A 16,815-nucleotide genomic window follows, 5' to 3' on the forward strand; every position below is an offset into this window, starting at 1 on the left:
CAAAGCGTTACGTCGACAATGACGAGACATAAGGGCCTGTATATACAGTGAAAGCATCAAGAAAAGTAGTTAGAACTTGAAAGCAATTTAGCAAAAGGTAAGATTCCTAAAAGATTAAGAAAGAAAAGAACAAATGAACGAGTGATTGATTGACTAATCAATGGGCAAGATAAGATTGCAGAACTTAGAAGGACGAATAAAGTACATATTATCCTTCATGACACTCAAGGCATCAAGAAGGACGAATTAAATCCTAAAGTAATATACTTGGAAGCACCACAAAAGGAAGGAACTAGACGTGTCTAATCTAAAGCGAAGGATCGAAATGGGTTCTGGATTTATGTTTCCGAAAACAATTCAAGCTCATGAGAGATACATTCGTCCGACATATATCTTTCAGCAACAAGATATAAGAGCCAATACGTACAGTGAAGGGATCAATAAAAGGAGTTAGACCTTGAAAGCAATTTAGCAAATGTAAGATTCCAGGAAGCATTAAAGAAGAAAAGAACAAATGAAAGAGAAAGTAGACACATATCCAAAGCAAAAGAGAATATATCCTCAATTATATATGAGAAACATTTCATAAGTTACAAGGCATAAAAATTGTAGAAACTTGAAATCACATATTTTCATATGTAAATTACGAATCTAGGACGAATTAATTAAGTACATATTATACTTCACGACACATACGGTACACTCAAGGGATCAAGATGGACGAATTAAATCCAAAGGTAAGATAGTTGGAAGCACCACGGAAGGAAGGAACTAGACGTGTCTAATGACTCTAATCTAAAGCAAAGGATCGAATATATCCTTCAATTGTTATGAGAAAGTTGGATCATAAGTTATGTAAGGCAAAATATGGTCAAAGCATTTAACCCCCTACATCTGGCCATCATCATTGTTATTTCCTTCTATCTACTCGAGAGAAAATTGAGAGAACATTCACTCGACCAGCATGGAAGGGAAGATTGCAGAAACTGTGTTTACTTTTTCTGTTGAGGGAATACTGTCGAAGGTGGCGTCACTTGCTGCTCAAGAACTGAGTCTTGCGTGGGGTTTCAAAGCTGAACTCAAACGGCTTCGCGAGTCATTACTCACCATTCAAGATTTCTTGGGAGCTGTTTCCGGAGCTGTTTCCGACCAACCACAAGATCGGGTCAAGGCGGTGGAGGAGTGGGTGATGAAGCTTAAGGGCATAGCTCAAGATGCTGAAGATGTGATGGATGAGTTCGACTACGAAGTTGTTCGCCGTAAAGTTGAACTCCAAAATCATATGAAGAAAAAGGTACTCAACTTCTTTTCACTCTCCAATCCACTTGCATTTCGTTTGAAGATGGCACATAAAATTCAGAAGATCAACCAGTCCTTGTTATATCTCAAGAGGGATGCATCTTTCATCGGTCTAGTTTCCAAGAGTAAAGATGCAATCCCTCAGGAATCTAGATGGGACAGACAAACCAACTCACTCATTGGCAGAGACGAAATAACCGTTGGAAGGGAAGAGGTTGTGTCAGAAATAGTCGCAACCTTGACCGACTCCCAAAGCAACCAAGAAAATCTTGCGGTTATGCCCATCGTGGGAATGGGAGGTCTCGGCAAGACAACATTGGCCAAGTCAGTTTACAATGAGGATTCGATACTCAAGTTCTTTGAAAAGAGAATATGGGTTTGTGTATCGGACACATTTGAGGTCAATTTAATTCTACTCAAGATGTTAGAACAACTTAAACCGGCAAATGCCCCTTCTTCGAAAGATAACCAGGAAGCTCTGCTTAAGTTCCTTAAAGACGAGTTGAAAGATAAAAGATACTTATTCGTGCTTGATGATGTTTGGAACGAAGATCCCATAAAATGGGAGAATTTGATGGAATGTTTCTCAAAGCTTCATTCTGCTGGGGGGTCCAAGATTATTGTCACGACTCGTAGTAGCAAAGTTGCATCGATCTCCGAAAAGCTACTTCAACGACATGAATTGGGAAAGCTTTCTGTAGATGAATGTTGGTCCATCATGAAAAATAGAGCGTTCCCCAATAGTAATGCTCATATAGCTCCAGAGTTCCATACAGTTGGAAAGGAGATTGCTAAAAATTGTGGTGGCGTTCCATTGGTGGCAAAAGTGCGTATTATTATTATATATTATAACATGAAATTTGCACCTTTATTATTATTATTTTCATGTTTTCGTTTATAAATTAGTACTTGTATCCACCACATGAGTTCACCACCTTACCCACGCCATGAAAAATTCAATTTACATAAATTCGTCTCCGATAGTGTGTAAAAACTTTACCAAAAACAAACCGATCTAGTTAGAATCAATTAAAATAGTAATTGGATGAATTATCTCTTCTTTTTTTCTTTTTTTTGACTCACGTCATGTAGGTATTTGTTACGTCATTCATTGTCTAAATTGTTTTAAGACACCTTTGAGAGTTTAAAACTGGGGTATTTTTCATTTATTACTGTTAAATTTTGCAAAAATTACACTTTACTATATTTATTTATTTTTGTCTCAATTTCTTATATTCCTAAAGTTAAATTTTTTTTTACGCTTTCATAATTCTGTTAGTCTTTTTGTTAACGAATTCGTTAAATAATAACATGACGTAATTTGAGTCCAACAAATTTGCCATGTGACAAAAACTAAAGAAAAAATATTAAAAACAAAAAATTCTAAACTAAAAAAATCTCTCCCGCTCCTCTTTCCCTTCTCTCTCTTCCGTTCCAATGTAAAATGTCTTTCTTCACGAGTCACGACACAAAGGTCACTGAAATTTCGCTTCTTCCAGATCAAGTGAAAAAACCCAATTTAATTAGCTTCGAAAAATCACTAAAATAAAAATGAAAACCAAAAGGTGTTGAGCTGAAACCACCACCAGCCACCCCCCCGGGGGTCTCCCTCCGACGTCTCATCACCACCACTTTTGAGCCGCTCCTTCGTCGATAACCTCGTCTGGAGCCAGCGGCTCATCAATCAATTGTCGTGGCCTCTACACAGCTCAATCAACCGTTGTAAGATGCTGCGTGAACCGTCATTTAGAACCAATGAGACTGCGGCGGGGCAGTCGGGGTGCTGTGGCTGAGCCGTAATAAAAGTGGCAGAAAAATTAAAGGGTAAATTACATAGTAGCCCTTCAGGTTTTGAGGTCTATTGCAATCTTATACAACATCTTTAAAACATTTCACTTTCATACCTCAAGTACTATTTTATTTCAATTTCATACAACCGTTACATTTTCCATTCATGGATCTATTAAATGCTGACGTGGCTGTCACATATGTGACACATGGCTGCCGAATGTCTGCCACGTGACAAATAAAATAATTTTTTAATTTAAAAAAAAAACCTGTCTGCCACTTTGTTTTTTTCTTCTCTTTTTTCTTCTTCTGGGTTCGGTTCCTTTTTTTTTCCTTCTTCTCTTCTTCTTCTTCCTCCTTCTGGTTCGATCCCTTTTTTTTTTTTTTTTTTTTTCTTCTTCTTCTTCCTCCTCCTCCTCTTTCTTCTTCTCTTCTGGGTTCGGTCCCTTTTTTTTTTTTTTTTCTTCTTCTTCTTCTTCCTCCTCTTTCTTCTTCTCTTCTGGGTTCGGTCCTTTTTTTTTTTCTTCTTCTTCTTCTTCTTCCTCCTCCTCCTCTTTATTCTTCTCTTCCTCCTCTTTCTTCTTCTCTTCTGGGTTCGGTCCCTTTTTTTTTTTTTCTTCTTCTTCTTCTTCCTCCTCCTCCTCTTTCTTTTTCTCTTCTTCTTCTCCCTCCTTCTTCTTCTGGGTTCGGTCCCTTTCTTTTTTTTTTCTTTTTCTTCTTCTTCTTCTTCTTCTTCCTCATCCTCCTCTTTCTTCTTCTCTTCTTCTTCTTCCTCCCTCTTCTTCTGGGTTCGGTCCTTTTTTTTTTTTCTTCTTCTTCTTCTTCCTCCTCCTCCTCTTTCTTCTTCTTCCTCCTTCTTCTTCTGGGTTGCAGGGGTTCGGTCCTTATTTTTTTCCTTCCAATTTCAGGTTTTTTTTAAAAAAATTAAAAAATTATTTTATTTGCCACATGGCAGACATTTGGCAGCCACATGGTATACATGTGGCAGCCACGTAAGCATTTAACAGATCCATGGATGGAAAATGTAACGGTTGTATGAAATTGAAATAAAATAGTACTTGAGGTATGAAAGTGAAATGTTTTAAAGATGTTGTATAAGATTGCAAATAGACCTCAAACCTGAGGGGCTACTATGTAATTTACCCAAAATTAAACTTTAATTATGAACGCAAAATGAAAAAAAGCGTAATAAAGTGCAATTGTTGTTAATTTAAAAACATTAAAGAGAAAAAAAACTAACGAAAAGTCCAAAAAATTCTCCTTTAATGAAAAATCATTTTTAAAAGTATAGTGAATAGTGCCAGTCAAAGGTAAAAATGTGATTTTTCGTTAAAACTGAACAGTACCGAGAGTGTTTTGTTAAAACTCCCTTAAAGAAAGAGGTAAACTGCCATTTGATCATTTGAACAATTATCCCAGTTGAAATTGACCATTTGAATTTTTTTTTTTGTAAATTAACCCCTTAAACTATTTGAAATAAGCCAATTGTCCCTTTGTTGAGAGATTCCATCCACTATTTCGTCAAATTCAAAAGAAAATTAGTTTTTCCTTCATCAATTATTACTTGTCAACTATAACCAACAATGAAATTATAACATGTGAAAACAAAATAATGTGTAATGACAATGTGAGATGGTCCGTTATGTAAACGTTTGGTTTTTTTTATGTTTTCTTATTATGCTATATGTTTTTTAATTATTTTGTGACTATGTGTCAAAATCTTATTGGTGATTATAGCTGACAAGCAATGATTGATGATGAAATGGCTAATTTGCCCTTGAATTTGATGTAATTGATTTCGCAATCAAACGACAAGGGATTAATTGACTAATTTTAAATAGTTCAGGGAGTTAATTACCAAAAAAATAGTTTAAGGGTCGGTTTCAACTTGGGTGATAGTTCAGGAGGTCAACCCGTAATTTACCCTAAAGAAAAAATTTACCCTTAAAACTAGTTATAACTATTCCTTTTTTTTTCTGTCATATATTTTTCTTTTTCTTTTTCATCTGATAAAAAAATATGGTGGAGAACATTATTTTGCTTCACATAGATCCATAATAATAATAATAATAATAATAATATTTTCCTTGTAGTCATGGTTAAACTACTTTATTGATAGAAACTCTCAAATCAAATAGGTTTTGGGAGGCATTTTGCGCAATAAAAAAGATATTGAAGAATGGTCGTCGTTTAAAGAAAGTAGAATATGGGAGAACCTATCAAAAGGACAAGATAGAATTATGCCAGTCTTGAAATTGAGTTTTGATAATTTAGAATCACCATCACTGAAGCAATGTTTTGCATATTGCTCAATGTTCAAGAAAGATTTTGAAATTCAAAGAGAGAACTTGATTCAACTATGGATGGCTCAAGGACTACTCCACTCTTCGCATGGCGAAAGTAAAGATATGGAAGACATTGGCAATGAATATTTTGACAATTTATTGCAGAGTTCCTTATTTCAAGATGCTGGAATGGGTCATAATGGCATTGTTAGAGAATGTAAGATGCACGATCTTGTGCACGATATGGCGGAACTTGTATCCAAATCAGAAAGCTTGAGGGGAGACTTACGTGGCATAGATAATACAAATGAGATTCGACATGTTGCTCGGGTTTCTACTTCTGTGTTGGATAAACTTCCAAAAAGAAGTGCTAGGAAATTGCGGTCGCTGTTTTTCGACGATGGTGAAGTTCCTAGGAACATTTTGGCACGGTTCAAAGCTTTACGTGTCTTAAATTTAAGTAATGCTAATATTGAAGAATTTCCAGTTTCAGTTGGAAGGCTGAAACACTTGAGGTATCTTGACATTTCTGAAACAAAATTCAAATCACTCCCCAAGTCTATAGGCAAGCTCTATAACCTTCAGACGTTAAGAGCAACGAATTGTGCTCTTAAAGAGTTTCCAAAAGACCTGCAAAACTTGACCAATCTGAGACATATTTATTTTGATAAGAGTACAAAATTCCCCCAGGGGATAAGTCGGCTAACATGCCTTCGAACATTACCTTACTTTTTGGTGGGTAATGAAATTGGTTGTCAAATTGAAGAGTTGGCTGGCTTGAAACATTTGAAAGGTGAATTAATCATTTGTAACCTAGAGCACGTAAAGAATGGAGAAGAAGCAAAGACGGCTACGTTAGAGGATAAGAAGGAAATATGTCATTTAAGCTTCAAATGGACAGAATATAGGTCAATAACCAACAACAGTGAAGAGGGGGATGTACTGGAAGGCCTTCGACCGCATCCTGGGTTGGAGAGCTTACGTATTAAAAACTTCATGGGAGATAGGTTTCCATCCTGGATGATACTGCTCAACAACTTGAAGAAGATTCAATTACTTGGATGCGACAAATGTGAAGGAGTCCCACCGCTCGGTCATCTACCCAATCTTACGGAGCTTGAGATTAATGGAATGGCTAATTTGACATGCCTTGGAGCTGAATTTTATGTTTATGATCTTGACCACAATGTAGCCAAGACAAGTAAGGAGAAAATTACTCTATTTCCTGCACTAAAAGTATTACATATTGTGAAGTGCAACAATCTAATTAAATGGATGGAAGCGCCAATGATGTCAACACAAAAAGTTGTGGTTTTTCCTTGCCTCGAGGAGTTGGATATCAAAGATTGTTCCAAATTGAGAAATGTTCCGAGTCATTTTCCATCTCTTCAAAAGTTGGTGATAAATTCTAGTGATAGTGGAATGCCAATAGAAGAAATAAGCCGTGAATTAACAACTCTTGTTTCCCTCAAAATAGAAGGTATTAAGGAGCTTACCTGTTTGCCACAAGGAATTTTGAAGAACAATAATAATCTCTCATCTTTGACGATAAGCGGATGCGATGATTTAACTTGTATTGCTCCCGATGTATTTGGATCTTGCGGCTCTCTTAAGAGATTGTCTATTGGGGGGTGTAAAAAGTTGAGGCATTTGCTGGATGGGCTAGACACACTCCCTCTCCTTGAATACCTGAGTATTGGGGGATGTGATAGTCTAGAGTTGATTCCAATTACACAGGGCATGACATCTCTTCGGAAATTACATATTAGTGATTGTAAACAATTGGCGGATGGGCTAGACATACCACCTCTCCTTGAGAACCTGAGTATTCGGTGGTGTCCTAGTCTAGAGTTGATTCCAATTACACATGACATGGCATCTCTACGGGAATTAGAGATCGAGTATTGTGGACGATTGTCAGGCCTACCGAGTGGGATACGGTACTGCCCCTCTCTCCAGAAATTGAGTTTAAAAGGTTGCGATGGTGTAACATCAGGCCCACTGATTGTATGGGCCTCTCTAGTGGAGTTGATGGTATGGGAATGCAATAATCTGACATCAATTGAAATCAAAGGCGGCGTGTCCTCTCTTCAGAAGTTGATGATCAGATATTGCGAAGAATTATCAAGTTTACCTGCTCTTCCTCCCTCTCTTAAGGAATTGTGGATAAGTGAATGCCCAAAGGTCCAAAGTAACAGCATTAGTCTACAATCTTTTTCAGATTTGCGCACCTTCACCTCCCTTCGACGACTGACGATTCGCAAATGTGAAGGATTGGAAAGTTGGGTGAGCAGGCTGCAGTTTCCACTCTCTCTTGAGAGTCTGACAATAGAGGATTTCCCTAATTTAGAGATTCTTCCAAGTTTAGACAACCTCACTTCTCTCCGTTATTTGGGGATTGTAAATTGGCGAAAGCTAAAAGATCTGCCGACGGGGTTACAACGGCTCCCGCACTTGGAGGGATTGAGCATCGGTGGGTTCTGGGAGGAGCTCGATTCCTTCCCTGATTTTCAAGTTGGATCATTAATGCACCTTACAATGTTATCCTTGTATGGTTGGCCTAAGCTCAAGTCTCTGCCTCAACAAATTCAACACCTCACTTCTCTAACATCATTGAGTTTATATGACTTTGGCGGAGTGGAGACTTTGCCAGAATGGTTGGGTAGCCTTACATCCCTTACAGTGCTGGACGTACGTGAATTTGACTTACTGGAAACTTTGCCAGAATGTTTGGGTAGCCTTACATCCCTTACATATCTGTATATTGGAGGGTGCGAGAATCTGATGAATTTGCCTAGTGTCCAAGCTATGCAACGCCTCACCAAATTACGAACCTTGCATATTTATCGATGTCATCCCCTTCTAAAGCAAAGATGCAGCAGGGACAGCGGCACAGATTGGCCCAAGATTTCTCACATTCCAGAAATTATGAGTAAGTTCTAAAATTCTTGAAATGAATTTACAGAGTTCATGTTACATGCTTATCTCTTTTCTTCTTTTATTCGTCTCAACTACTACATACAAATTTAAACTAGCATAACAAAAGTTATTTATTCTTCTCCCTCTTCTTTTAAATCAGTTTGGTAGGTCACACAGTAGTTGGATGGAAGGTAGGCAGCACCTTACCAAACTACAGCAAATGTGTATTGGAAAAACCAAATTTCATGGTGTGCAAGGCCACAAGATTATTTGTATTCCAGTTTCATGTTCAAACCAACTCCAAATGGCTCCAACTTTCGCATTGAAATTAAGTCATGTAAGAACACCTCCTATTTTCTTCTAATTGATCAACATACTGTACTGTTCACTTCTGACTTACTATATATATATATATATATGTTGTGTGTTTTCCAGTGGCGTCTATATTTCTTTTGGCCTGCAGTGGCGTTTTTCAGGATGCTCAATGGGTGCAAACTGAGTTAAGGTATTGATGCACAAGATATTAATTTTCTCGCTCAACCTTCATTTCTCATGACGTTGTTGTTCAGAAATACCTTTTCAAGCTAGCATGTACTTCATGAATTGGCTTACAACGTTGTTGTTGAGAAATACATTGAAATCGAAGCGGATTTGGTTGTTCAACCATCAGTCGATCACTTTGTGTTACACATGCCAGATTAGTTCTCATTCTGATTCACATTGTTTTGTTCCAAATTTTTTTTTAAGTGGAATTTTCTTCTGGCCAGATTGTTTTAAAATGATCGGCAAATGACTTTTTATCCTGCCACAATGGTAGTTGTAGATTTAACACATTTGTTGCTTCAGTCTCTTGCAGTTTGCTTATTCCATTGGTTCCTGCATTGTTTGTTTATATTATCCCAAGACTGTTTTCAGAATAACGATGTTGATATAATTATAGAAGTGTTGTAATTGCTTTCTTATGAAGATTTAGGACTGAGTTTTGAGGCTCCTTGTAATATCTGAATTGTATGCGCGTTGATTTGAATACTATTGATTTTGTGTCTGTAGTTGATATCGCTCTAGTAACTTAATGAACTATTGAGTACCCATATTATTGCTGAAATTACTGAGAGTGATATTATTGTTGATTTTTGTGTCTTTCCTAGCAGAACATTCAAGATCTTGGGACTTTTTGGGACTCAGTGAGAAAGTAATTGAAATGCAATCATCGAGAGTGAGATTATTGTTGGTATGTTCGAATGAGATTTTCATCCCGATGAAAATTGTAGCAATTTCCTTATCCCTTTGATTCTTGCATAATGAGGAAAGTGGGCAAATGTTATTCCAAGACTTGTTATCTGCTAAAACCATATTCATATAATATGCAAAAAAGTTATTATTCTTATGAAGATTTTGGACTGACTTTTATGATTACTTGTAATTTTTTAACAGATACTAAAATTGTATGCAGAGGGATTTGAATTCAGTTGACTTTTGTCTCTGTCACGATAATCCTCGAATAACTTGATGAACAGAGTGTACCCGCACCATTGCAGAAATTAGGTAAATGAATCTTCAGTTACAAGCTTTTTACTATCAGTTGAAAAGTTGAAATCTGTTATTCATGTTTTCCTTATGTTGTTTTGGTGTTATCTTTGTACAGGCAGAATTGGGATTTGTATCAAAACTCATGCATGGATCATTATCATTTTTCAACCTCAATCATGTTTCCTTATCATCAAATCAGAATTTGGATACAAATTGGTAATCTTTTAGCTTGTCGATTGCAAATGGACCAATATTCTCTGTTTGATACTCGTCGCCAAATCAAAATGCATCCTTATGAGTTTGCACAGATTTGAATTCAGTTGATTTTTTTGTGTTGTATAGATTCTTAGAAGCTTGGGCTTCCTAGCGTCCTTTGTGCCCAGCATTGTTGTGAAGGGAGAGTGCAAGAAGCAGCCAAGTGTTGGATAGAGGGACAGCTTGAGATTTGAAACTGAAAAACGACTGTAGTACCCTAATTGTAACTATCTTTCTCTCTTTAGTTACTCTCTAAAAGACTCATGCTCATTTTGAAATGTAATTATAGTAAAAACTGGAGAAACTACTAAACATGGACGTAGCCCAGCTTGCATGTATGGAAGGATTGGAAAGTTGGGTGAGCAGGCTGCAGTTTCCACTCTCTCTTGAGAGGCTGACAATAGAGGATTTCCCTAATTTAGAGATTCTTCCAAGTTTAGACAACCTCACTTCTCTCCGTTATTTGGGGATTGTAAATTGGCGAAAGCTAAAAGATCTGCCGACGGGGTTACAACGGCTCCCGCACTTGGAGGGATTGAGCATCGGTGGGTTCTGGGAGGAGCTCGATTCCTTCCCTGATTTTCAAGTTGGATCATTAATGCACCTTACAATGTTATCCTTGTATGGTTGGCCTAAGCTCAAGTCTCTGCCTCAACAAATTCAACACCTCACTTCTCTAACAGATTTGAGAGTACATCACTTTGAGGGAGTGGAGACTTTGCCAGAATGGTTGGGTAGCCTTACATCCCTTACGCAGCTGTGGATTCAAGATTGCAAGAATCTGACCAACTTACCTAGTGTCCAAGCTATACAACGCCTCACCAAATTACATACCCTGTATATTTATAGATGTCATCCCCTTCTAAAGCAAAGATGCAGCAGGGACAGCAGCACAGATTGGCCCAAGATTTCGCACATTCCATTTATCGTCGGTAATTGTTTAAATTCTTGAAATGAAATTACAGAGATGATGTTGTTGAAAAACGCCCACACTAGACCTTGTTCTTTGATGTAACCAACAGCAATAGACTAAACTAGCAAATATAGAAAAACTTAGAAACACACAAGAATTATACTGGTTCGGCAGTACTTATGCCTACGTCCAGTTGTGATTTCTCTAGGTAGAGAAATCACCGCTCTTTTGATTAATAATAGAGATTACAGAACTTTTGCAAACCCTAGAACTAATCTCTCTCTCTTGTCTTTGCTGTCACAGTTTTTCTCTCTTTTTAATTTAAGACTTGCCGCACCCTATTTATAGGCATAGGGTGCAGTTTACATGTCCTTTACAGATTATAATTCCTATTCTAAGTGGAATAGGAAATTAGACTTCCTTTCCAATTCCAAATAGACTTCTAGGATTTCTAATCTAAATTGAATAAGGAAACTAAGATTCTTTCCTAGCCCTTTTAGGAGAAGAATTGGTGCACCTTTTTATTCCCTAAAACAATCCTAAACAGAAAAGGACATTAATTGACGAGCCAAAACCTAACAATCTCCACCTTGGTGAGTCAAACCAAGTCTTGATCGTTGCACCCCAGAGTATCTTTGAACCTTCTTGAAGCAGCTCTGGAAATCTTCAAGAGTCTACACCTTGGCAATCTTCTTCTTGCCTCATTGCACCTCAAGTGAGGAGGTGCTCCACTTTAATCAATCAACGAGATTGATCAAGTTCAAGCAATGCTTGAACTTCTTGGCCGGCACTATCTTTGTAAGGAAATCTGCGGCATTGTCATCCGTATGAACCTTTTCAATCCAAATTTCCTTAGACTCCACCCAATCTCTGATTCTGTGATACCTTGCTTTAATGTGCTTTGATCTTCCAGAAAAAACCTGATTCTTTGCCAAGTGAATGGCACTTTGACTATCACACTTCAGCTTCACACAATCTTGAGTGATTCCCATTTGACTTACCAAGCCACTAAGCCAAATCGCTTCCTTTCCAGCTTCGGCCAATGCAATATACTCTGCCTCTGTGGTCGACAAAGCTGTAATTGGTTGCAGTAGTGCCCTCCAACTGATTGGTCCTCCTGCACATGTAAACACATAACCAGAAGTTGACCTTCTCTTGTCCAAGTCCCCTGCATAATCGGCATCCACATATCCTAACACCCCTGCACTTTCCTTTTGCCTCTCAAACATAATCCTTTGTCGCCAAGAACCCTTCAAATAACGCAAAATCCACTTGACTGCATCCCAATGTTGCTTTCCTGGATTTGCCATGTATCTGGAAACGACACTGATTGCTTGAGCTATGTCGGGACGTGTGCATACCATTGCATACATGAGGCAGCCCACTGCATTAGCATAAGGCACATTCTTCATTACTTGTTGCTCTTCCTCGGACGTAGGACACTGTTGCCCACTTAACCTGAAGTGAGCCGCCAAAGGAGTCGAAACTACCTTTGCTTCTTGCATGTTGAACTTCTTAAGAACCTTCTGGATATACTTGGCTTGTGATATCGAAATCCTTCCAGCGGTCCTATCTCTCTGAATTTCCATGCCAAGAATCTTCTGTGCAGCACCTAGAGCCTTCATGTCAAACTCCTCGCTCAACATCTTCTTCAAGTCTTGAATCATAGACTTGTCTTGACAAGCAATTAGCATGTCATCCACATATAGCAATAGCAATATGATCATCCCATCTTGGAACACATGATAGTACACACAACAGTCATATAAACATCTTCTAAAATTGATTTTCAGCATGAATGAATCAAACCTCTTGTACCACTGTCTTGGAGACTATTTCAGGCCATACAGGGACTTCCTTAGCTAACATACTAGGTTCTCTTTCCCATATTCAACAAACCCTTCTGGTTGAGCCATGAAAATTGTCTCCTCTAGATCCCCATGAAGAAATGCTGTCTTCACATCCATCTGCTCAATCTCCATGTCATGCTGAGCTGCCAATGCTAAAAGCAATCTGATAGAAGTATGCTTGACTACAGGTGAAAAGATCTCATCATAATCCACCCCTTCCTTTTGTGAGTACCCCTTAGCCACGAGCCTTGCTTTGAATCTCACGGCATCTTGTTCATGTAGTCCTTCCTTTTTCCTAAATACCCACTTGCATCCAACTAGCTTTCTGTCTTTGGGCTTAGGAACCAACTCCCAAACAGAGTTCTTGTAAAGAGACTCAATTTCTTCTGTCATAGCACTTATCCAACTATCTCGCTCATCACTAGCTATAGCTTCTCGATAAGTAGTCGGATCTCCTTGACTAATGTTTAGAGCATAATTAACTTCGTCTTGGTCAAACCCAAATCTGTCAGGCTTCTTCTTGTTCCGATTAGGTTTGTCTAGTGCTATGCATCTCTGGAATGCAAGTGGATTGTTGGTTGGAATTCGAACCCTTTGGGATGTCTGGCGGATTGGAGTGCCTTCAATCTGCCCTATTTCTTGCTCCACCTGATTCCTAACTGGTGAACGATGTTGGTGCTCCTCTTCTTCCTCAAAACCATCAGATTCGGCCTCTTGCTCAATTTGCTCCACCTGAGCTTCTTCATCATCTGAACTGATTAATGGAATCTTTGTTGCTTCAATTTCAGCATCGTCCGTCTTCTCCCTACTGCTCTCGACTTTATTAAGAGGCATGGTTGTCTCATCAAAGACAACATCTCGACTGACAACCTTTTTTCTGTTGTTGAAATCCCAAAGCTTGAAACCCTTAACTCCTTTCTCAAAACCTAAGAATATGCAATGTGTAGACTTCGGTTTGAGCTTGGACCTTTCATCACTTGGAATATGTGCATAAGCACTACAGCCGAACACCCTGAGCTTGGAATAGTCCACCGGCTTCTCAGACCATACCTCTTCTGCACTTTTAAAACCGAGAACTGTAGATGGTGACCTGTTAATCAAATAACTTGCATGATTAACAGCTTCTGCCCAAAAACTATCGGGCAATCCTGCATGAAATCGCATGCTCCTCTCTCTCTCCATGAGAGTTCGGTTCATCCTCTCAGCAGCTCCATTTTGTTGGGGATTCTTCTTTACTGTGAAGTGCCTTATGATGCCTTCTTGCTTGCAGTAATCGGTGAACTCATTACTTGTATATTCACCTCCATTGTCACTTCTCAGGTACTTGATCTTTCTTCCAGTATGATTCTCGGTTTCTGTTTTCCATTCCTTGAACTTTGCAAAAACCTCGGATTTCTGCTTCATGAAATAAACCCAAACCTTCCTAGAAAAATCATCCATAAAAGTAACAAAATACCTGGCTCCACCATTTGATTTAGTTGGTGCAGGGCCCCAAACATCTGAGTGAATATAGCTGAGTTGCTCTTTGCTTCGGTTATCTACACTGCTACTTACGAATGATACCTTTCTTTGCTTTCCGAGAACACAGTATTCACAAAAGTCCAGTTTGCAAGATGACACGCCTTCCAAGAGGCCTTGCTTGTGTAATTCTTGCAACCCTTTCTGGCTTATGTGCCCGAGCCTATGATGCCAGAGTTCAGTCTTGTCTTCTACACTCTGATTTATAGAAACAGCTGCTCCCCCGACTATAGTGGTCCCAATTAACTTATACAACTTATTGGGTTGTAGGTCACCCCGCATTACCACTAGCGATCCTTTGGTTACCCTGAGTCTTCCTTTTTTAGACTTGTACTCATAACCGGCCTCATCTAAAGTACCCAAGGAAATCAAATTCTTTCTTAGTCTAGGAACATACCTAACGTTCCCCAAAGCTCGTATCATCCCATCGAACATTCTGATTCGAACAATGCCGATTCCTCTTACAGGACATGAAGAATCATCCCCCATTAAGACTTCCCCGCTGCTGACTTCTTTGTAAGTGTCGAACCATTCCCTTACTGCACACATATGAAAAGTGCATCCGGTATCCAAAATCCAATTGGTGAAAGCCTTGGAGCCTGATGTTACTGAAAGAAGCTCCCCGTCACTCTCATGCTCGGTGACTGCACTAGCTGAACCTGAGCTTCCTTCCATCTTGGCTTTCTTCTCTTTCCAAATCTTGCAGTTCCTCTTCCAATGATCGACTGAACCACATTCGAAGCAACCTTCCTTCTTTTCCTTTTTCTTCTTGGATTTTGACCTACCTCTACTGCCGATTTTCTCTTCCTTTGTCTTTTCCCGCCCCCTCTCCTTGCCTTTGGCATAAAGGCCTTGAGAGCTTTCAGTTATATCATCCAGTTTAGCATATGACTGAAGAGCTTGAATTACATCTTCAAGCTTCAGGGACTCTTTTCCAAACATTAGAGTTGTTCGAAAGTGCTTGAAAGACGAAGGTAGAGACCTCAGCAAGATGATAGCCATATCATCATCTTTGTAAGTTTCTTCGACCTTCTGAAGATTAGCTATGCAATTCTGGAACCTGCATACATGATCTTCAATATCACCTCCTTCTTCTAGTCGAATCCCGAATAGTTCGTCTTTTAGAAAAAGTTTATTGGACACGGTTTTGCCCATATAAACATTCTCCAACTTTTCCCATGCTTCCTGGGCAGTCATCTTTTCGGTGATGTGTGACCGAACTGATCTTGTGAGATGGATCTCGATGGAACTCTTGGCCTTCTTGAGAACCTTAATCCATGCTGCCTCTGTCATGTTTTCCGGCTTCTTACCATCGAGTGCATCATCTAAGTCCTGCTGTATTAGTACGTTCTTCATCATCCTTTGCCAGTCCGTGAAGTCATCCTTGCCGTCAAAGGGTTTTAACGCAGGTCCTTGATCCGCATTCATCTTCCCTTTTGACATCGTAGAACACCTTGATCCTAGCTCTTGATACCAATTGTTGAAAAACGCCCACACTAGACCTTGTTCTTTGATGTAACCAACAGCAATAGACTAAACTAGCAAATATAGAAAAACTTAGAAACACACAAGAATTATACTGGTTCGGCAGTACTTATGCCTACGTCCAGTTGTGATTTCTCTAGGTAGAGAAATCACCGCTCTTTTGATTAATAATAGAGATTACAGAACTTTTGCAAACCCTAGAACTAATCTCTCTCTCTTGTCTTTGCTGTCACAGTTTTTCTCTCTTTTTAATTTAAGACTTGCCGCACCCTATTTATAGGCATAGGGTGCCGTTTACATGTCCTTTACAGATTATAATTCCTATTCTAAGTGGAATAGGAAATTAGACTTCCTTTCCAATTCCAAATAGACTTCTAGGATTTCTAATCTAAATTGAATAAGGAAACTAAGATTCTTTCCTAGCCCTTTTAGGAGAAGAATTGGTGCACCTTTTTATTCCCTAAAACAATCCTAAACAGAAAAGGACATTAATTGACGAGCCAAAACCTAACAGATGTTACATGTTTATCTCTTTTCTTCTTTTATTCGTCTCAACTACTACATACAAATTTAAACTAGCATAACAAAAGTTATTTATTCTTCTCCCTCTTCTTTTAAATCAGTTGACGGACAAATCATACAATCGTTGGATGGAAGGTAGGCAGCACCTTACCAAACTACAGCAAATGTGTATTGGAAAAACCAAATTTCATGGTGGGTAAGGCCACAGTTTTTCCGGTTTTATGTACAAACGACTCTAAATGGCGTCAACTTTCGCATTGAGATTAATCCATGTAAGCTTTTCAAATCCGCATCTCCTACTCTTCTAAATGCATTCTACTGTTGACTCCTGACTTGCTATATATGTTGTGTTTTCCAATGGCATCTATATTTCTTTTAGCATGCTGTGGCGTTTCTTAGGATGCTCAATAGGTGTAAACTGAGTCCAGGTAGCTCTCTCGCTCTACCTTCA

The 16,815-nt window shown here is 38.7% G+C and overlaps 1 protein-coding gene across 8 annotated transcripts; it reads left to right on the forward strand.

Moving 5' to 3' along the window:
- The first annotated feature begins 927 nt into the window (after window positions 1-927).
- Window positions 928-16,549, forward strand: LOC126615219 (putative disease resistance protein RGA3). Of its 8 annotated transcripts, none has more exons than XR_007620679.1 (9): window positions 928-2,125; window positions 5,226-8,034; window positions 8,101-8,304; window positions 8,452-8,628; window positions 8,727-8,796; window positions 9,440-9,522; window positions 9,726-9,836; window positions 9,937-10,037; window positions 10,164-10,211. XR_007620679.1 is itself a non-coding variant. In XM_050283017.1 (5 exons), exons 1-5 carry the CDS (start codon window positions 965-967, stop codon window positions 16,501-16,503), a joined length of 4,212 nt encoding a protein of 1,403 aa, XP_050138974.1. In that variant the 5' UTR covers window positions 928-964; the 3' UTR covers window positions 16,504-16,549. The 8 variants fall into 8 exon arrangements, 4 of the variants coding, with proteins under 4 accessions (XP_050138974.1, XP_050138971.1, XP_050138973.1 ...); XR_007620678.1 differs by having other exon boundaries at window positions 9,745-9,836; XR_007620677.1 differs by having other exon boundaries at window positions 9,443-9,522.
- The last annotated feature ends 266 nt before the right edge of the window (window positions 16,550-16,815 follow it).

The sequence above is a fragment of the Malus sylvestris genome, chromosome 3 (genome assembly GCF_916048215.2).
Source record: "Malus sylvestris chromosome 3, drMalSylv7.2, whole genome shotgun sequence".
In the NCBI taxonomy this organism is placed as follows: Eukaryota; Viridiplantae; Streptophyta; class Magnoliopsida; order Rosales; family Rosaceae; genus Malus; species Malus sylvestris.